Genomic DNA, 16,438 nt, shown 5'->3' with positions numbered 1-16,438 from the left:
TATTAGAAGGTGCAGATGCAAAGCACCCTTTGCATCTCAGTTAGAGACTTCACAGAATCTCAGTCTTTTAATTTAGCTGTTTTGTTTAACAATGCCAAATTTAATAGACAAATCACCCACAGAAGCAGGGAGTAGATTTGGAATTCGTGGTTTTGAGTCTCATCAGTAGAAATCCAGCTTCTAAGTGTTCAGATGGGATAACATATTAATTTTTGTAAGTGAAGCATTTTTATAAGCACATATATACCCATATGTCAACATATGGCCCGAGTGAGAAAACAGTACCCTGTGTACTTACATGCTTTTAAGTACCATCTAGAGCATACATTTTTAAGCCCGTGAATTTCCAGTAGGGTCCACAGATGAATTTTAGTAGATTGGGGAACCCCTACAATCATATGCAGAAATGTTGTTGGTTTGGGTATGTGCACATTTTCCTAGGGATGGGGTCTGTGACCAGAGAAAAAAAGTTTCAACTGCATAGAAACATATCTGTCTACAAGGGTGTGTATAGTCTGGGAAATGCATAGTCTGTATGTATACTCTTGTTTTGTGGACAGATTCAGCTAGTTTCTGGCACATGCTAGTGTTATGACTTCAGGCATTTCTTTAAGTCTCAGTTTTTTCATCTATAAAATGGAAATAATAATTTCCCCACCTTGTGGGATTGTTGAAAGGTTCATAAAGGTCTACACAGGCCCAATATAGCACCGGATGCCTTAGAAACTGCCTGAGAGGCACTGGCTATTTTCATTATTACTGTTCTACGCAACAGTGTGGGAGACTTGGGGGAGAGAAGAGTTACACACACATGATGCTCTGGAAACTGAACAGGTGACAATGAAATGAAAAGTCATAACTTTAGGGACTGTCTATGCCACCCAACCTCCGTGCTATAGAGGGTAGTTTCTAAACACCCTCCTCCTGTACAAACCCATCCACAGTGCTTCATCACTTGAGCTGGTGAGAATTCTTTTCAGTCTTGTTTCCCAGCCCAGGCTCTGGAACCAGCCAGCCAGGCTGGGTTCAAAAACCAGCCCCGCTGCCCCTCACATGTGCTGGGTCTTGAACAACTAGGCACTGAACCCCCAGATTTGGTGAGTTAATACATGTCAACAGCTCAGCACAGGGCCAGGCACATAGTAAATGCTCAATAAACAAATGTTAGTTGTTACTGCTGCTGTCATTATTATTATTATCTGTTGTCTAACTTCATATCCCTGTTATGTCTTATCTAACTCCTTTATTATTTGCTATCTAACCCCACGGACTCACACACTGCATCGGTTTGGGTATTTGCCTTGGTGCCGAGTGCCGTTTTAAAACCGGTAGTTGGCACTTTCATTTTCTTCCTTTATTTCTTCCCACCCCAAAACTCTGATATTTTGAGCTTCTTCACAATCCGCTCAGAGCCCAGGTCACCAGGGCTCTTCAGAAGGGAGGAAATCCGACCACCCAGCAAAGGAAGTATGCAAAGAGAACAACCCAAAAGAAACTGGAGGAATTATTGCAAAAAACCTTGAAGGCAAGAAAATGGAAACTACAAATAACATCTATTTATAATTACTGGTTGTTTTTCCGCAGAAACCCAGGGATGAGGGAAAGGGCCTGCCGGTCTCATTGTTTCTGGCAGAGCAGGCTGCCAAGAACGCCTTGCAACGTGAGGAAGGAGGCCGCTCCAGACAGTGTCTGATAAGTCTCACTGCAGATGAACTTTCAGAGAATCAAGGGCGCACGACAAAGCCTGCGGCGTCTCTCCCCTGACCCTCTGGCCTAGCACCCCTCTCTCCACTGACGGACTCCCCAGCAAGCACATTCCTCAGGCCCCAAGGCCACAAATCTGCTCTGTTCCTGGAGACTGGCTTGGATAGGACGTGTTTGTTTATGTAAGGAAGGATTTTCGAGGCAACCAGTGCCAGTGTGAAGTTTAAGGTTTTGGGGCAGGCTGTTTTCAGCATGACTGTTGAGTGTTTCTTTCTGTCTGTCCTTTGCGTCTATAAAATCCTCATCCTCTGCCATCAGCTTAAAAGACCCCATGCTGGCATTGTGTAATAATACCAGAGTAGAAAGTAGGTAAGAGTTGCCCACAGTTCGTCTCCATTCACCAGCAGACTGGGGCTTGGATGGGAAGGTGAACCCCTTCCAATCCCAAGGGCCAAGGGCCAGAGGCTTGCTGAATTGTTCTAAGCTGGCCTGGGTCAACTGCACATGCCTCAGCTTGCCTCATCTCATAAATGGGTATAGGGACGATGTCTCTGTGCCTCTTAGGGCTGACAGGTAGGGGCAGAAGGTAACTGGAACCCACTGAAAGGAAATCAGAGTGCACCATTCCTGGGTCTGGTGTGCAGGCAGCATCCCTGAACTTGGCCGGGTGAATGGTTCCCTCTGGGATGGGTGCTCACTCACCCTGGCTCCCAGCGGGTCTAATTGTGAGAGTGAATCATAACCTTTCCATCTGTCCGAAAAATGGGAGCCTGCTGGGAACGAGGAGTGCTGAGCTCCAGGGAATCTGTCAGCATCAAAAAAATCCTTTATGTTTTTTCCAGGAACCAAGGGAGCTCTCAAAGGTTTTTCTGTCTTCCTTTGCTGGCTTCCAGCCTCCATAACAAAAGTCAGAAAATACAAAACTTGCCTGAAAAATGTGCCATGCGGAAATCCAAGCAGGGGACAGTCTGAGGAGTAGGTGTGACCGGGCAGGCGTGAGAGTGCTGTCTTTGCATTTCATTTACTTGGAGCTTCAGGTTACAGAGCTCAGAGCTTCTTCCTGGCTCCAGGGGCAAACTCGTCACTACTGTGCAAAAAGCACTGGGGTGTGGACATGAGGGGCCTGCACTAATGTCCAGGCAGGAAGGGACAGCTGCCACGCCGGGTTGGAGATTCTGAAAAGAGCATTCGGTGGCCAGTCAGCTGGGACCGCTTCCGCCTCTCAAACCACCACTGGGTAACAGCTTTCTTCGACAACTGTATTCTGAAGGCCCCGTAGCTGCTGGAGCAAAAGCAGGCCTGTCCACTCAGGGCACATTACAGCGCTCGCCTCTCTGCATCACAGAAGCACATCCCTCTATCCTGAAAGAATCAGCTGCCATTTGTGGGGGAGTAGAAGCTGTGAAGTTCAGAATAACGGGTGCTCTTGGCTGAAGGCTCAGTAAGACCGGGAAGAAATATGGCTAGAAAGGTCACCAGCTTCTACAAGAAGGGGAACCAGATTGCAGGAAGTCTCCTCACAGGATGGGAACAGTGTGAGTCAGACCTTGAAGGACCTTTATCCCACAGTCAGAGCAGGCTGTTTGCTGTGTGCATGGAGGAGTTGGCTGGCTGGGGAGATGGCCATCACACTGCAGTGGCCGGTGGGACCCTCACATCTTGGGAGGGAGCATCAGTGTCAGGGATGAGCTGTGGGGGCCACACAAGCATAAGGGCCTTTATGGGCAGTAGGGCAATGGAGATGCCCAGAAGAAGAGTCAGTACCCTAACAGCAGTCTACCCTGAGGCTAGGACTAAATCCTCTATCTGCTTGGACCTCGCTTTCCCAGCAGATAAGACCAAAAAAAATAATAACAATACTTTCCTACCCTCCTACCGCTCTCAAAGGGATGACGCACAGATAAATCACTTTGAACTTTTAGATGAAAGGTGCTCTATAAACCCGAGGTCTCATCAACTGTAATTGTTACGGTAATTATTTTAATGATAATAATGATGATAATGGGTGGAAGGAGTCGGGTGGGACGAAACCTCCTACCTTAAGACAATGGAACCCCCCCATTAAAACCCACATCACGGATTCCTTCTGCTCCTAGTTCTCAACCCTCTCTTTCAAACTGCCAATTCCTGGGCTGAAATATTATTTACTCCTTTCCTTTCCAATAAAACAATTATTTGTTCCACCGTTTTCCCTCTCACTCACTCTCTGGTGTGTCTGGCTTCGCCCTGACAGCTCAGCCATGGACTGTTTACATGTCTCGCTCACCCTCCAAGACTCCGGTTCAGCTCCATTGACACTAAAGGCAGGAGAATTCTCTCTGTGTGAGGAATCAATTACTTCCGCTGACACTCTATTACTAGCCCTCACATCTTCGGATTCCAGATGAAGAGTGAGGTGTGGGGGAATGGCAGGGAATTTGAAGAGGATGGGGCGGGGCTGGAGGGGACAGGGGAGGAGGTGGATGACAAGGAAGCAGAAGGAAACAATTGACTGAGAGTCAGGCCTCTCAGCTTGTATTTAAAGACACAGAAAGATCACTCTCTCCTTGACTGCCCTGTCGGCATCCGGAGGTGAGCAGATGGCAGGAAGAGGCAAAGAAAGGGTATAAGAGAAAAAAAAAAAAAATCCGTGTCCAGGATATCCTAGGAAATCAGAGAGGCCCCAAATACCTAAGCCTTGGGAAAGCAGATGAGAGCTCTGGGCACAAGGGCACAGGTATCCTAAGGCAGCTGAAGCAGGCTTCAAATCCCAGCCCTACCCTTATTATCCGTGTGATCTCTCTGGGCCTCAGTAAAGCCATCTGTTAAATGGGAATAACAGCAGTCCCAGCCCCAGAGGGTTGTTATGAGAGTAAAATATGGCAAGTTCTTGGTGTAGTAGCACCAGGGACCTGTCGAGAGCTCAATATATATTTGCTGTTATTGTCCAACTGACAATCCCTTCATACCACCTATAAACAAAATGGAGTCCCTAATGGGGCAGAGCTAAAAAATTTATAGAGATTGCTGAGATGCTTGGCTACAAAGCCAGGGGAAAAAGCATATAAAAATCATGTGAATTTTCCTTTACTGTGTTAGAGATTTTTGCGGCCCTTCTAAACCTAAGCCTAGCTCACATTTTTTCTTTCTTCTTCTTTGTCAAGTTTTATTTTGAACCAGCTCACATTTTCAGGGATTTTCTTTCTAGGAAAAAAAAAATTTTTATTATGTAAATGAAATACAACCATCTACTCTGTAATCAACTGAGATGAGTTGTGAGGCATAGGTCTTATAATGAAGGACGATTATGGAAGCTCTTTTCTAGAAGGAAAGACAAGGGCACCTAATATATATATATTTTTTCCTGGATGATTTATCCAGGCAGAAGTAGAAGAATGGAATTACAATATCTGCTGAGTTTCTCTTATCCAAAGGTTTCAATCGCCCTGCCACTAAAAAGGACAAAACAAAGTGAATACATTGTTTTTCTAAAGGACTCATGACTACCAGAGAACACATGAATCCCCTTTTAGAAAAATCTAATTTCTCTACTTGGTCTATTTCCTTCTCCTCTTTATCCCCTCCACACCCAGAGTTCCCACTGAATTTCTTAAGACAGACTCTCACCCAGTGTAATTAGATGGGAGAATTACACAGAGTTACATGGGATGAGATTCTGGCCCTCTGGGACCTCTGGGGTTCAGAGAATGTGCCAGGGTTGAGAGGCAGAACAAGTGGGATTGTGTACTAGAAAATCTCTAGTGATTTTCTCAATCAGAAGATAAAAACGCATTGTTAGGAAGGACATCCACAGTGAAGCTTGCATTTTGAGAGTTACGATTGCAACATCGCACATTTAAAAACAAACTGCCAAAAATAACTGCTGTCCCAACTGCTCTTTAACCTTGGTAGGCGGAGGAGAACAATCTGCGGTGTGTTTTCCCACTTCTTCAGCAAGCTCAGTTGCTGGGTGGAGTCGCTGGTCAAGGTTGGTGAGTGTGGGGTCGGCTGCCAGCTGAGCTCCAGTCAGCAGACCGCTCCCGTTTATTGCACCATGTACCTGGAGGGGAATCTGTTTCTGTCATTAGCAGGGTTGTTGCAATACAGACAAGTATTGCTGCTCATGGGCTCCTTGGGGGAATCAGAATATTTCTGAGGTTGGGCAGGCAGTAAATCTGTAATAATGTCATGAGTAATCAACCTGAGGGTCTCTCCTGAGTATAAAATACCCTGTTCAACCACAGAGAACCCACTCTCTGCTTGGATTTCCAGAGGCTCAGGCAGAAACCAGCTGAAGCCACACTTCTAACTGGGCATTGGGCCCTTGTGCCCTCTATTCACAGGAAAGAGAAGTATGTTCAGAGGGAGTCTTGTGTAGGAGTACTCTGTGTACGGAGCTTAATCCAGAGTGTTACCTGGACTTCCCCAGGCCAAATCTCACTTTCAGGCATTAAACTGGGGGCGAGGTCCCTGGATAGAGGATATGAGACTGTAGAAGCTCTGACCTGGGAGAGTGGGATAGCAGAGAGTTCCCATCATCTCTGTCTTTCCTGACCTCAACCCCTCCCTGAGATGCTGGAAGTCATGTGGCCAGGAGATAAAATAAAATAGCACTGCCCAGGAATCTCTTCACTGGGAAGGGGGTTTGTATCAACAAGACACAAAGATGGCCTTTCATTACTCTGGTTCCCTTCTTGTCTGGGACAAGATGCTCTCTGCCCGGGCCACCGGCCATACCCATGCCCCTCCTTTGCCTGGTTAACTTCTTTAGGATCAGTATAGCCATCGCCTCCTCCAAGCAGCCTTCCCTGATCTCCTCAGCCAACTGGATCCCAGGGCTCATATCATACCCCCAATCAGAATCCATGGTGATGGTGGAGACAATAAAGCATGAGAGTAAACAGCTCAGGTTGCAAAAAAGCAGGGTGTTCCAGCTTCAAATCCCCTCTCTGCCACTTTCAAAGAGTGCGACCTTAGGCCAGCTGCTTACTTCTCTGAGCCCAAGTTTCTTCATTTGTCAAATGGGAAGAGTAACAATGACCTCACTGGTTTTTGTGGCCATAGAGGGTAGAGACAAGATACATGTGGTCCATGCCCTTAGAGAACATACATGCTCAGAACACAGGATGACCACACATGAACAAAACGCAAGCAGATCAAGGCAATATGCAATGATTAGGGAGTTCTGAGTAGGAGGCCCTAGAAGAGCTGGAGGAATCTAGGACTCTTAGGGGGAGGGGAGGGTATTACACAGCAGGGAGTGCTGGAGGGGAGAGGGAGGTGAGTCTGAGCCTCTGCCCTCACAGGGTCTGCGGAAGTAAGGTTGTATGTGGTTGTATGTGGAGGATGCTAATTGAGTGCATGTAATCTTCATTGGCTGGGTGGGGTGGGGTCAGATGATTGAAGTCTGGTACGTTCCCTCTGTTTTCTGTAGTCAACTTGTCAACCTAGGAGAATGCTCTCTTTCTAAGACAGCATTCCCTACTTTGGGAAAACAGACACATCTAAGATTTAGAGGGCTCCTCTGGCCACAGATAAACACAAGAACACTTTGTTTACCAAGCACACTTAGCTAGAGGCCAAATATCCCCAAACCTCAAATATCCAGTATGGGGTCGGGGGATGGTTTCAAAAGAAAAGATGGTGAGCAGCTCAACTACTGCTGAGGACCCCATGCGTTGGTGCTCTTGCACTCTGTCCCCAGGAGAGCACCCCAGTCCTTGCTCTGCTACGAGTGAGGCTGACCAAGGCAAACCAGAATGCTGGCCCTGGACTATACTGGCCTGGGACAAAAGCTAGACCCCAGGACTAAAGAGGTCCCAGTGGACACCAAAACCTCTCGAGGCAAAATCCTACCCAAAATAAAAGGGTGAAAACAGATCAGAGGAGAGCATTTAGAAGCGCTATGACAGCAAGCGTATAGATAGCAAAAATGTCACACACTTCCCCAAAGTACAAAGATGCTGACATGGTCGATAATGTATTGTGTATCGACATAAACAGGAGACCGAAATCTTGCAAAGTAGGCATCACTGACACAGTTTTGCAGATGAAGACACTAAGGCCTGCGAAGTGTAAAAGGTCAACAAAAACTATATATAAGTCTATCTGATCTAAACATGACATTACCCAGCCTCTATTGCAAAAAGTCAAGTTTAGAATTAAAAGCCTGAGTCACTGAGAAAAAGTTAACTCACCTTATTATTTGTTCTGTTTCAGAAGACAAGAAAGTGTGGCACATGACATAGAATGTTTTCAATCAGAGATCTTTCTAAAGAGGAACGTTTGGAGCTTTAAAGCAGGATGTTTTAGAATCTGGAAATTTCAGTGTGGCATGGTAAAGGAGATCTCTTTTGCTGAGCACACACATACAATTATTAGTGTGGGTTTGGGTATGGGTTTTTCAGCCTAAGTATTCTCTCAAGTCTTCCTAGTGGTTTTTGTACTTTCTGAAGTGTGTTTTTCAAGACACCATCTGGAAATAACCAGTTCTTAAAAGGACCAGGGGCTTCCCTGGTGGCTCAGATGGTAACGAATCCGCCTGCAATGGGGGAGACCTGGGTTTGATCCCTGGGTTGGGAAGATTCCCTGGGGGAGGCATGGCAACCCACTCTAGCATTCTTGCCTGAAGAATCTTCATGAACAGAGGAGCCTGGCAGGCCACAGTCCATAGGGTCACAAAGAGTCAGACACGACTGAGTGACTAAGCACAGCACAAATGGACCTAGATTCTTGGTTCTGGCTTCATTTGGGCCTCCACCAGGCCTGTGCAAGTGCTCGTGAATAAGCTTTGTATCATACACAGGTGGGGGTTTTCAAGAATACATCTATTTCAGATCTCAGAAAGGGAAAGAATATTCAAGTTTGCGTGCATGTGTTTCTAAAGCCCTAACATTCAGCTACTTGGCCAATGACTCAAGTGAAAGGCAGTAGCAGGACGTTCTTCCCCACCACAGGGAATGAAGTGGCTTTGCCTTGTTTGCTCAGTCAGCCCTGAGTCCTGCCTTTCCATCTGTCAGCCACCCTGACCTGGCGGGGTCACAGGGGTTTCTGGTTTCTGCTTGCAGTGGGTAACCAGGCCTCAGAGCGGCCTATGGATGCTGGGGGCTTTGATTCCTGAGGATGGCCAGAGGGAGGAGGTGGAGAGTTCACTGCAGACGGGGGCCTTGGATTGCACTGACTCAAGCAAAACCGGGGCTGGTGAGTGAAAGTTTCCAAGCAGACAGCAAGTTTAAATGGAACAAAATTAGCAAGTGACGGTTAGGGGAAAAGGTCTGCCTGTCTGGGGTTTATTCACCAATGGCCTCCGCCTTTAGGTTGTGGATTTCAAGAGATAGAGAGCCAAAAGCTTAGGGGCCAGAGACCAGGCTAATCCTCTCACGGCAGGGCCCACTCCCAGGTCACAGGCCATCTTTGCAGTTAATCCTGCACGAAGGAAGACAGGAAAAACAGAAGACGGCGGGCATGTGACCACTGTCCTTTTTCCACAGGGAGGCTGTTTTTCTGTTTTTTTTTCTGATGTTCTTGCTCAATTCCAGTTTTTTGCAGGGGTATTGCTGCTCTATGCTCTTCTCAGAAGATCTTTGGGAAGTTTTCTCTTGGTGAGTATTTACCCTAAGAACCCTGAATATTCATAGGAAGGACTGATGCTGAAGCTGAAGCTCCAATATTTTGGCCACCTGATATGAAGAGCCAACTCATTGGAAAAGATCCTGATGCTATGAAAGATTGAAGGGAGGAGGAGGAGGGGATGACAGAGGATGAGATGGTTGGATGGCATCACTGACTCGATGGACATGAATTTGAGCACACTCAGGGAGGTAGTGAAGGGCAGGGAAGCCTGGCATGCTGCAGCCCATGCGGTCGCAAAGAGTCGGACATGACTGAGCAACTGAACAACGACAACAAAAGGACCCTGAGAACCAAATCCAGTTAGAAAGGGCGGGGGAGTAAGAGAGGTAAGCACCGGATGAAGCAGCATGACCCCAACAGAGTCTTGCTGACACTTTGGCACTAGGGCAAAGAGACTCCAGAAAGATCTTTTTCTGACCTCCATGAACTTTTTGGTTCAAGCTGGAAGCAAGGAGTGGAGGAGTGGGGAGAAGAACAGGAAGCTACTTGGTATGGATGATAAGCACCAGAAACTTCAGAATAACCTGTAACTTGCCTGCTTCCCCTACTCCAGCTCCAGTCAGAGATACCATCTTGGATCCTCTGCCACCAGTGGCTTCAGAGACCTGTGCTCGCCCCATCCCTGGGGCTGAGTCCTGAGGGGAAATGGTACCCCACAGCCCCAAACAGGGCAGAAGCATATTTCCCTGGCTTTTCCTGCTTCCAACGTGTTTTAAGCCATGCTCACCAGCTCCTGAGTTTTCCCTTCAAAAACCTGGTTTCTCTCTCTGTGCCACTATGCATATACATGAGATGACCTCTCTGCAATTTCCCTGGGAGATTTGCTGGCATAAGCATAACAGATTTTGGCCCTCATCTGAGAGAGGTGCTTAGTCAAATTTCTCTGAGCTCAGACCCAAGCTCTGAGTACAGCATGCTTCAGTTTGTGCCAACCTTCTGTATCCCAGCCAGAGGCACAGGAAGCTTTATACCTTAGAAAGAAGCTCTTCTAACAGAAATTTTTGGTAACATTCACTGGCAGAGAATTGGCAGCCCTGAGATGCTGTGCAAATATATGCAGGCTGTGCATTTAACTTGGACAAAGAGGAACCAATAAGTTCCCCGGTGTCATCCACTGAGTCAAGAGTGGATCTAGGATTAGAACTCCATCTTATGACTCTTCATCACATGAGGCGTCCATCTGGGAAACCCTCGGGTTTTCAACCAAGACTATCTCTTGTTAGGAAAGAACTGTTATGGAGGTGCAAAGACATCCTAGGATGATAACAATGACTCTGCCTCACTGAATCTCCCAATCTAGCTCTGGTTATAGAGAAGCCTTGTCTCCTCCACAAGGAAGTGAGGGCCCAGACTGAGGCCTGTCCTTGGTACACTTCCTGCTAGCTGTGTCCTCTGTCAATTCATCAGTATTCACAGTGCCTTGGTCACAAGGAATGCTCAGACTACTTATTAATCATAAGGGGCCACTGAAAACTCATCAGAGCCATGGCAAGTTCTAGGCACTCATTTAGAGCGAGACATGATCGTTGGTGGGCTTCCCTGGGGGCTCAGTGGTAAAGAATTCATTTGCAATGCAGGTTCAATCCCTGAGTCAGGAAGATCCCCTGGAGAAGGAAATGGTAACCCACCTCCAGTATTTGTGCCAGGATAATCCCATGAACAAAGGAGCCTGGTGGGCTTATAGTCCATGGCGTTGCAAAGAGTCAGACATGACTTAGTAACTTAACAACAACAAGTGATTGTTGGCACATTCTGTGCTTTAGAGAAAACTCTCATTTTTGTTTGAGTGAAGAAAGACTTTAAGGTGGAGCCCACTAGACAAAACAAAGGGCATTCACACTCTTTGACATTATAATACAATGCTGCTCCCCACCTCAGTTTAACTAACAGGGATCTTGATGTTAACATAGCATTTCTTTTTTTGTTTTTGCTTTTTTTCTTGAAATCATCCAAGACTTTTATTCTATATATGATTTTTGTCATAGGCATATATACTGAATAGGGAATAATACCATTCTGAATGGGATTTTATATATGTTTACCTGATAGGAAACTAGAGGGATTACTGCTATAAAATTATAGAAAATGTAGACTAGTTCACAGTCAGTAGGAATTTATATGTGGGTATAACTAGGAAGTTCCCAATGCCAATATTTTATACTTCAATAGCTGGTGGAAAGTAGAACATCTTATTATGTAAGCTTCTGTAGCTACACGTATCCATAGAAAAAAAGAATGCTAAGTTGTGTCTGACTCTTGCGATCCCATGAACTGGTAGCCTACCAGGCTCCTCTGTCAATGGGATCCTCCAGGCACAACACTGGAATGGGTTGCCATTTCCTTACTGTGACCAAAGCAATAAAGAGATAGAGATTACAAAAATTAGAAACTTTGTGAAAAGAAATTCCCTTTGATGAATTTGCTGTATGACTCAGGGAACTGAAACTGGGGCTCAGTAACAACTAGAGGGGTGGGATGGGGAGGGAGGTAGGAGGGAGGTTCAAGTGGGAGGGGACATAGGTAAACCTACGGCTGATTCATGTGGGTGTTTGGTAGAAATTAACACAATACTGTAAAGCAGTTATCCTTCAATTAAAAATTAAAAAAAAAAAAAAAAAGAAATTCCCTTTGACGCTCACATGGAAAGGCTAGGTGGAAGAACTGACGGATTCCCTAGAAGAGGCTAGGAAGACGGCATTTCTAAACCACTCACAGATGTCAGTGTCTGCTTGCTGTCTCCTAAAATCACACACTTTCAAAATGGTAGAACCAATGCTGTGAGCCCAGCTGAGTGACCGGGGGTGACTTACTTAATTTCTCTGGGCTTTGGTTTTCTAATCTACAAAATGGAAGTCATAATGATAATGATACCAACTTCTCAGGACCCTTGTGAGAACTGAATGGATTGATATTTGCAAAGAAATTAGAAGAGTGTTTGTTAAATAAATCCAGAATACCAGCTTCTAACCTGTATAGCACAAATTCTGAGAATCAAGGTGGATCTCAGGCCTACCAGTATAGATTTAGATTTTTAACTCTCTTTCTGTAAGGACCAGCTGCTGCTTCATAAAACAACAGCCTGCCTCTCCATGGCTAGATGCAGAGGAAGTCTCCACTTGGGGACTGGCTACTGTTTTATTAAGGAAGCTGCTGGGGTTCCTTCATGTGGGAACAGCAGTAGAAATGGGGAAATCTCTGGGGGGATGCAGGAGACGTGGATTCAATCCCTGGGTCAGGAAGATCCCCTGGAGAAGGAAATGGCAACCCGTTCCTGTATTATTGCCTGGAAAATTCCATGAACAGAGGAGCCTGGTTGGCCTTGCAAAGAGTCATACACAACTGAGCACACACTCAGTGTGCTGAGGGAAAAGTCACTCCTAAGGTCAAGAGCTGGCATGAGGTAGTCCACCCCCTTCCCCTACGTGGAATTCTCCTCCTCTGCAAGCCTTTGACTTTAGGGTGTATTCTTTATACTCTTCACTCAATAAGTCTCTTACCTCCATTCTATGGGGTCAACTAGGCTTTGATTTCCCCTGAAAGAAATAAACCTCTTGAGGTTCCTCTCTGGGGCCAGGATATACCACTGTTCTGCAGGTCCTGGGGCCAGGGGGTGCTGCCATGAGGTGGCGGGTATGGCAGGAACCTGGGGAGGGGGATGGGAGGGTGTGTCTCATGGATGTACAGGGCACAGGGTGGCGCTTACTTGCAGTCGTGTTTCTCGATTTCGAAGTGAGGGTTGAAGTTGAGGACAATCTTCTGGTTGGGTTCGGGGGCGTAAACAATCCACTCGCAGTTCTGGTGGGATGGATAATCCTGGGGGTAACCTGGGGAGGTGATGTAGCCAGCATCTTTGGAATTCAAACGACCTCCACAGGGTTGGTCTGGAAGAGAAGGCAGACAAGAACTTCAAATACGTTACAGTCTGTTTTTTTCCTCTCCTTGTTTCTCTTCTCTACCAGTGGCTGATTAACACTGTTTTACAGACCTTTTATGGCAGTCCAAAAGACTAACCTACTTACTCATTCAGTGGAAGAGATTATTTCAGCTCATTCTCCCCCCAACTCACCCAGCCACACACACATACAACACACACACTGTCTCCAAAATGAAAATATTCCAGAAGTCATAAATATTTCCAATTACATGGGCTGATATTAAAAAAAAAACAAAAACAAAAACTGTAAACTTAACATGATTCCCTTCCTGTTCCTGTCTCTCCTGCTTGGCTCATCTTCTTCTCCTTCAAACCTTGCATCTCTATCTTTATCTCATAAATCCTTTATGTTATTTGATGGTGTCTCCTAGCCCAGCCCAGCCCAGCCCAGCAGCCAGAAGTAAAGACTCCGGGAACCGACAATAGTGGTTTTGTGGTGCCGACCCACAAGTGAGCCTGTTAACAATTACTTGTGATACGGAGGAAGCATATTCAGTTTTGGGCCAGAATAGGCCCTGGAGGGTGATTTCAGCATTTTTTTTTTTAAGAAAGAAAAAGCAAAACCCCCGAACACTTAATTCCACATGCACCACAAATTTGATTTATTATTTCATTACACACTGAGTGGAAAAATCTGCATTAGGGAATCCACTGGCTCTGATCTCAGAGTTTTGACAAAGGTGCTTTGTGCTGAGTGGACGCCTGTGTTTTCTCTGAGCTTTCTATCCACTGTCCTTCCTGCCTGGTCACCACCAGCAGAGTGTGCTGCTGCTTTGTCCAGGGGGGACCAGCCATTGGCGAGGCAGCTGCAGGGGAGTAACTGCCAACCCCCACCTGCCAGCATGCCCGGCTGGAGGTAAACAGCTTTGTGGGGGCCAGGAGGGAAGCAGGCAATCTTCAAAGGCAGGAAAGGTGGGTGGTGACATTTGATGCATCTTATATTTGGGAGTGAAGTTCTGTCATCCCCAGGAGGGGTTCTTGGGAAATGAGAAAGGGGGGTGCTTAATCCCACAGTAGAACAGAAGACTGGAAGGCACAAGAGACCTAGAAATATTCAGAAGCCTCTCGGAGACCTTCCTAAGATGTGTGCCTCTCTTAGCATCAATCACGATTTAATATCGCCATCTGCATGGAGCAGCACGGGTCCGTCAATTATGCATTCCGGCTCAGCAGCTACCCGACAGGATGGGGGCTTTCTCCTGTGTTCCCTCTTTGAGGAAAGGGTCATGCATTTTTTAACTCTACAGGTGCACTCTCCTCTTCCCCGTGTCGGTTGGTATTACTGTCTTCCAGACCTCTGCTTTAGATTACCAGCCTGACAGGCTTTAAATGCATAAAAGATGGGCATGCTGCACAATGGTGGTTGGGACACACAAATCCACGCAAGTAGCCTTTTAGGCATCGCGCCTCAAGCTCAAACTGTGCCGCAGTCGAGCTGCCCAGAATCTAATGGATTCAGGTTCCATTTCCTACTGGGTGGAAAACAAAAGCAGGCCATTTCCTCTGGTTAGCAGAGACCACATCATCCTCTAAATAATGACCCCTCGCCCTCCCCAGGCCAGGAGGACAATGGGCCCAGCCTTCCCACCCAGATGGAGACGAGGCCAGTGGCGGAGCTGGGTGCCACTCGTCCCCCCTGCAGCAATCCTGCAGGCTTTCCAGGGGTCTACACCACTCAGCCATGCTGGGCACCCAGCGTCTTCCAACAAGGTCAAACTGTGGCCCATTGGGCTTTGCTCACTTGTGGGAAATAGGGCTGAGAGTGGCCCTCTGAGGAAGTGGAGCTGTCCGGATTTAGATCACCAGCTGCCTGGACTAAACTGGCAGGAGAGGAGATTTTCTACTGGGTGCAGCTCCCCTGCCAGCTCTTGTGCTGAAACTACAGCCCTGCTCCTGGCTCACCCCAAACCACACCTTTTAACGCAAAACTCATCACAGGGCATCTGAGCTGAGCTCCTGTTTGGTCATCCAAACTCCCTCCCTCCTTTCAGCATCCCTTCCCTGTTCCCCTCCCATTACTCCTGAAAGAGGAATTTTTCTTCCTCAACTCCCTGCCTCCCAAGTTTAAGCTTTTAGTACTAAGACAGGCACACATAATCAGCAATAAAGACAGGAAACTTCTTCATAAGAAGGTTTTGTTTCTCACCCACATCAGGAGTAATCATTTCCCACTTAAAAAAAAAATTAAGCTATATATATCTCATAGAGGACAGTCTACATTTTCTGCTGTTAAAACTCACTTAACCTGAGGAAATAGGAGTAACTCATTTCTTTTCTCCTGTTCTTTCTTTATCTGAAGAAAAACCAAGGCACTTATTAAAATATTTAAGAACTCATTAAAACATCTGCTTTGCTTGCATGGAGTTAACCTTTTCAATATCCAAACATTTATAAACTCACAATCTTGTTTGGATGGCACGCACACTCAGAAACACACACACACACACACAGATATTGAACACACATCCGGGACACATAATTATTAGAAATTCACACTTCAGTCCTATACACACATTCACACCCTCTCATAAAATATCACACATCATTTGCACAGCCATATATCCACCAAGATAAATACTAGAATCTCCATCTCTATTTTTCTTGGAGAGATCTGAATTCTTGAAATCTATCATCAGTAAAAACTGTAAAGAAAACACACTTAATCCTTCTCCACCTCCTCTTGATAACTGATCTTTCATTTCCAGGTTTGGGGACCCTTCTGAAATACTGAAATACCCTTCTGTATTTCAGAAGGGTCTGTCTGAAATACAAACATGCCTCCAAGAGAAAGAGCATGTACTTTCTTCTGAAGAGCTGTACCACCCAGGGCTCAGGAGGTCTGTGTCACGTGCCAAAAGGAACAGCATAAATGTTCTCTATGTGTTTCAGAGGAGTCCAGCCCAGCCAAGAGGGAGTTGAACTCAAGGGCAAACGCCTTTAGGCCGATCTCCACATATAGAGGCTGAGGTTGACCCCATTGAATTTTAGCTACTGAGCCTGTCTGGCAAGTTGACAAGTGACTTCTTTCTGTATTTGGTGAATACCTTACACCTGGGGCAAATTCATGCCCAAAGAGAAGCAGGCGAACCCAAGCCTGGACAGTTCAGAGCAGGTTTTCTCCTACATCTGAGAGGGAAGTCTAAGGGATGGGCGAGGTCAGGTCAGATAAAGACCTCAGAGGTCTTTGGA

The 16,438-nt window shown here is 46.3% G+C and overlaps 1 protein-coding gene across 4 annotated transcripts in view; it reads right to left on the bottom strand.

Moving 5' to 3' along the window:
* Positions 1-16,438, bottom strand: part of NRP2 (neuropilin 2) — a 120,133-nt gene that overhangs the window by 91,514 nt on the left and 12,181 nt on the right. For all 4 annotated transcript variants that reach the window (XM_027565094.1, XM_027565074.1, XM_027565103.1 and 1 more), the window contains exon 2: positions 13,019-13,196. In XM_027565094.1, coding sequence (XP_027420895.1) covers positions 13,019-13,196 — 178 coding nt within the window. The remainder of the gene's footprint in view (positions 1-13,018; positions 13,197-16,438) is intronic.

The sequence above is a fragment of the Bos indicus x Bos taurus genome, chromosome 2, assembly GCF_003369695.1.
Source record: "Bos indicus x Bos taurus breed Angus x Brahman F1 hybrid chromosome 2, Bos_hybrid_MaternalHap_v2.0, whole genome shotgun sequence".
NCBI lineage: Eukaryota > Metazoa > Chordata > Mammalia > Artiodactyla > Bovidae > Bos > Bos indicus x Bos taurus.
Note: the sequence above shows the minus strand (reverse complement) of the source record. Positions and strands in the feature narration are given on the sequence as shown.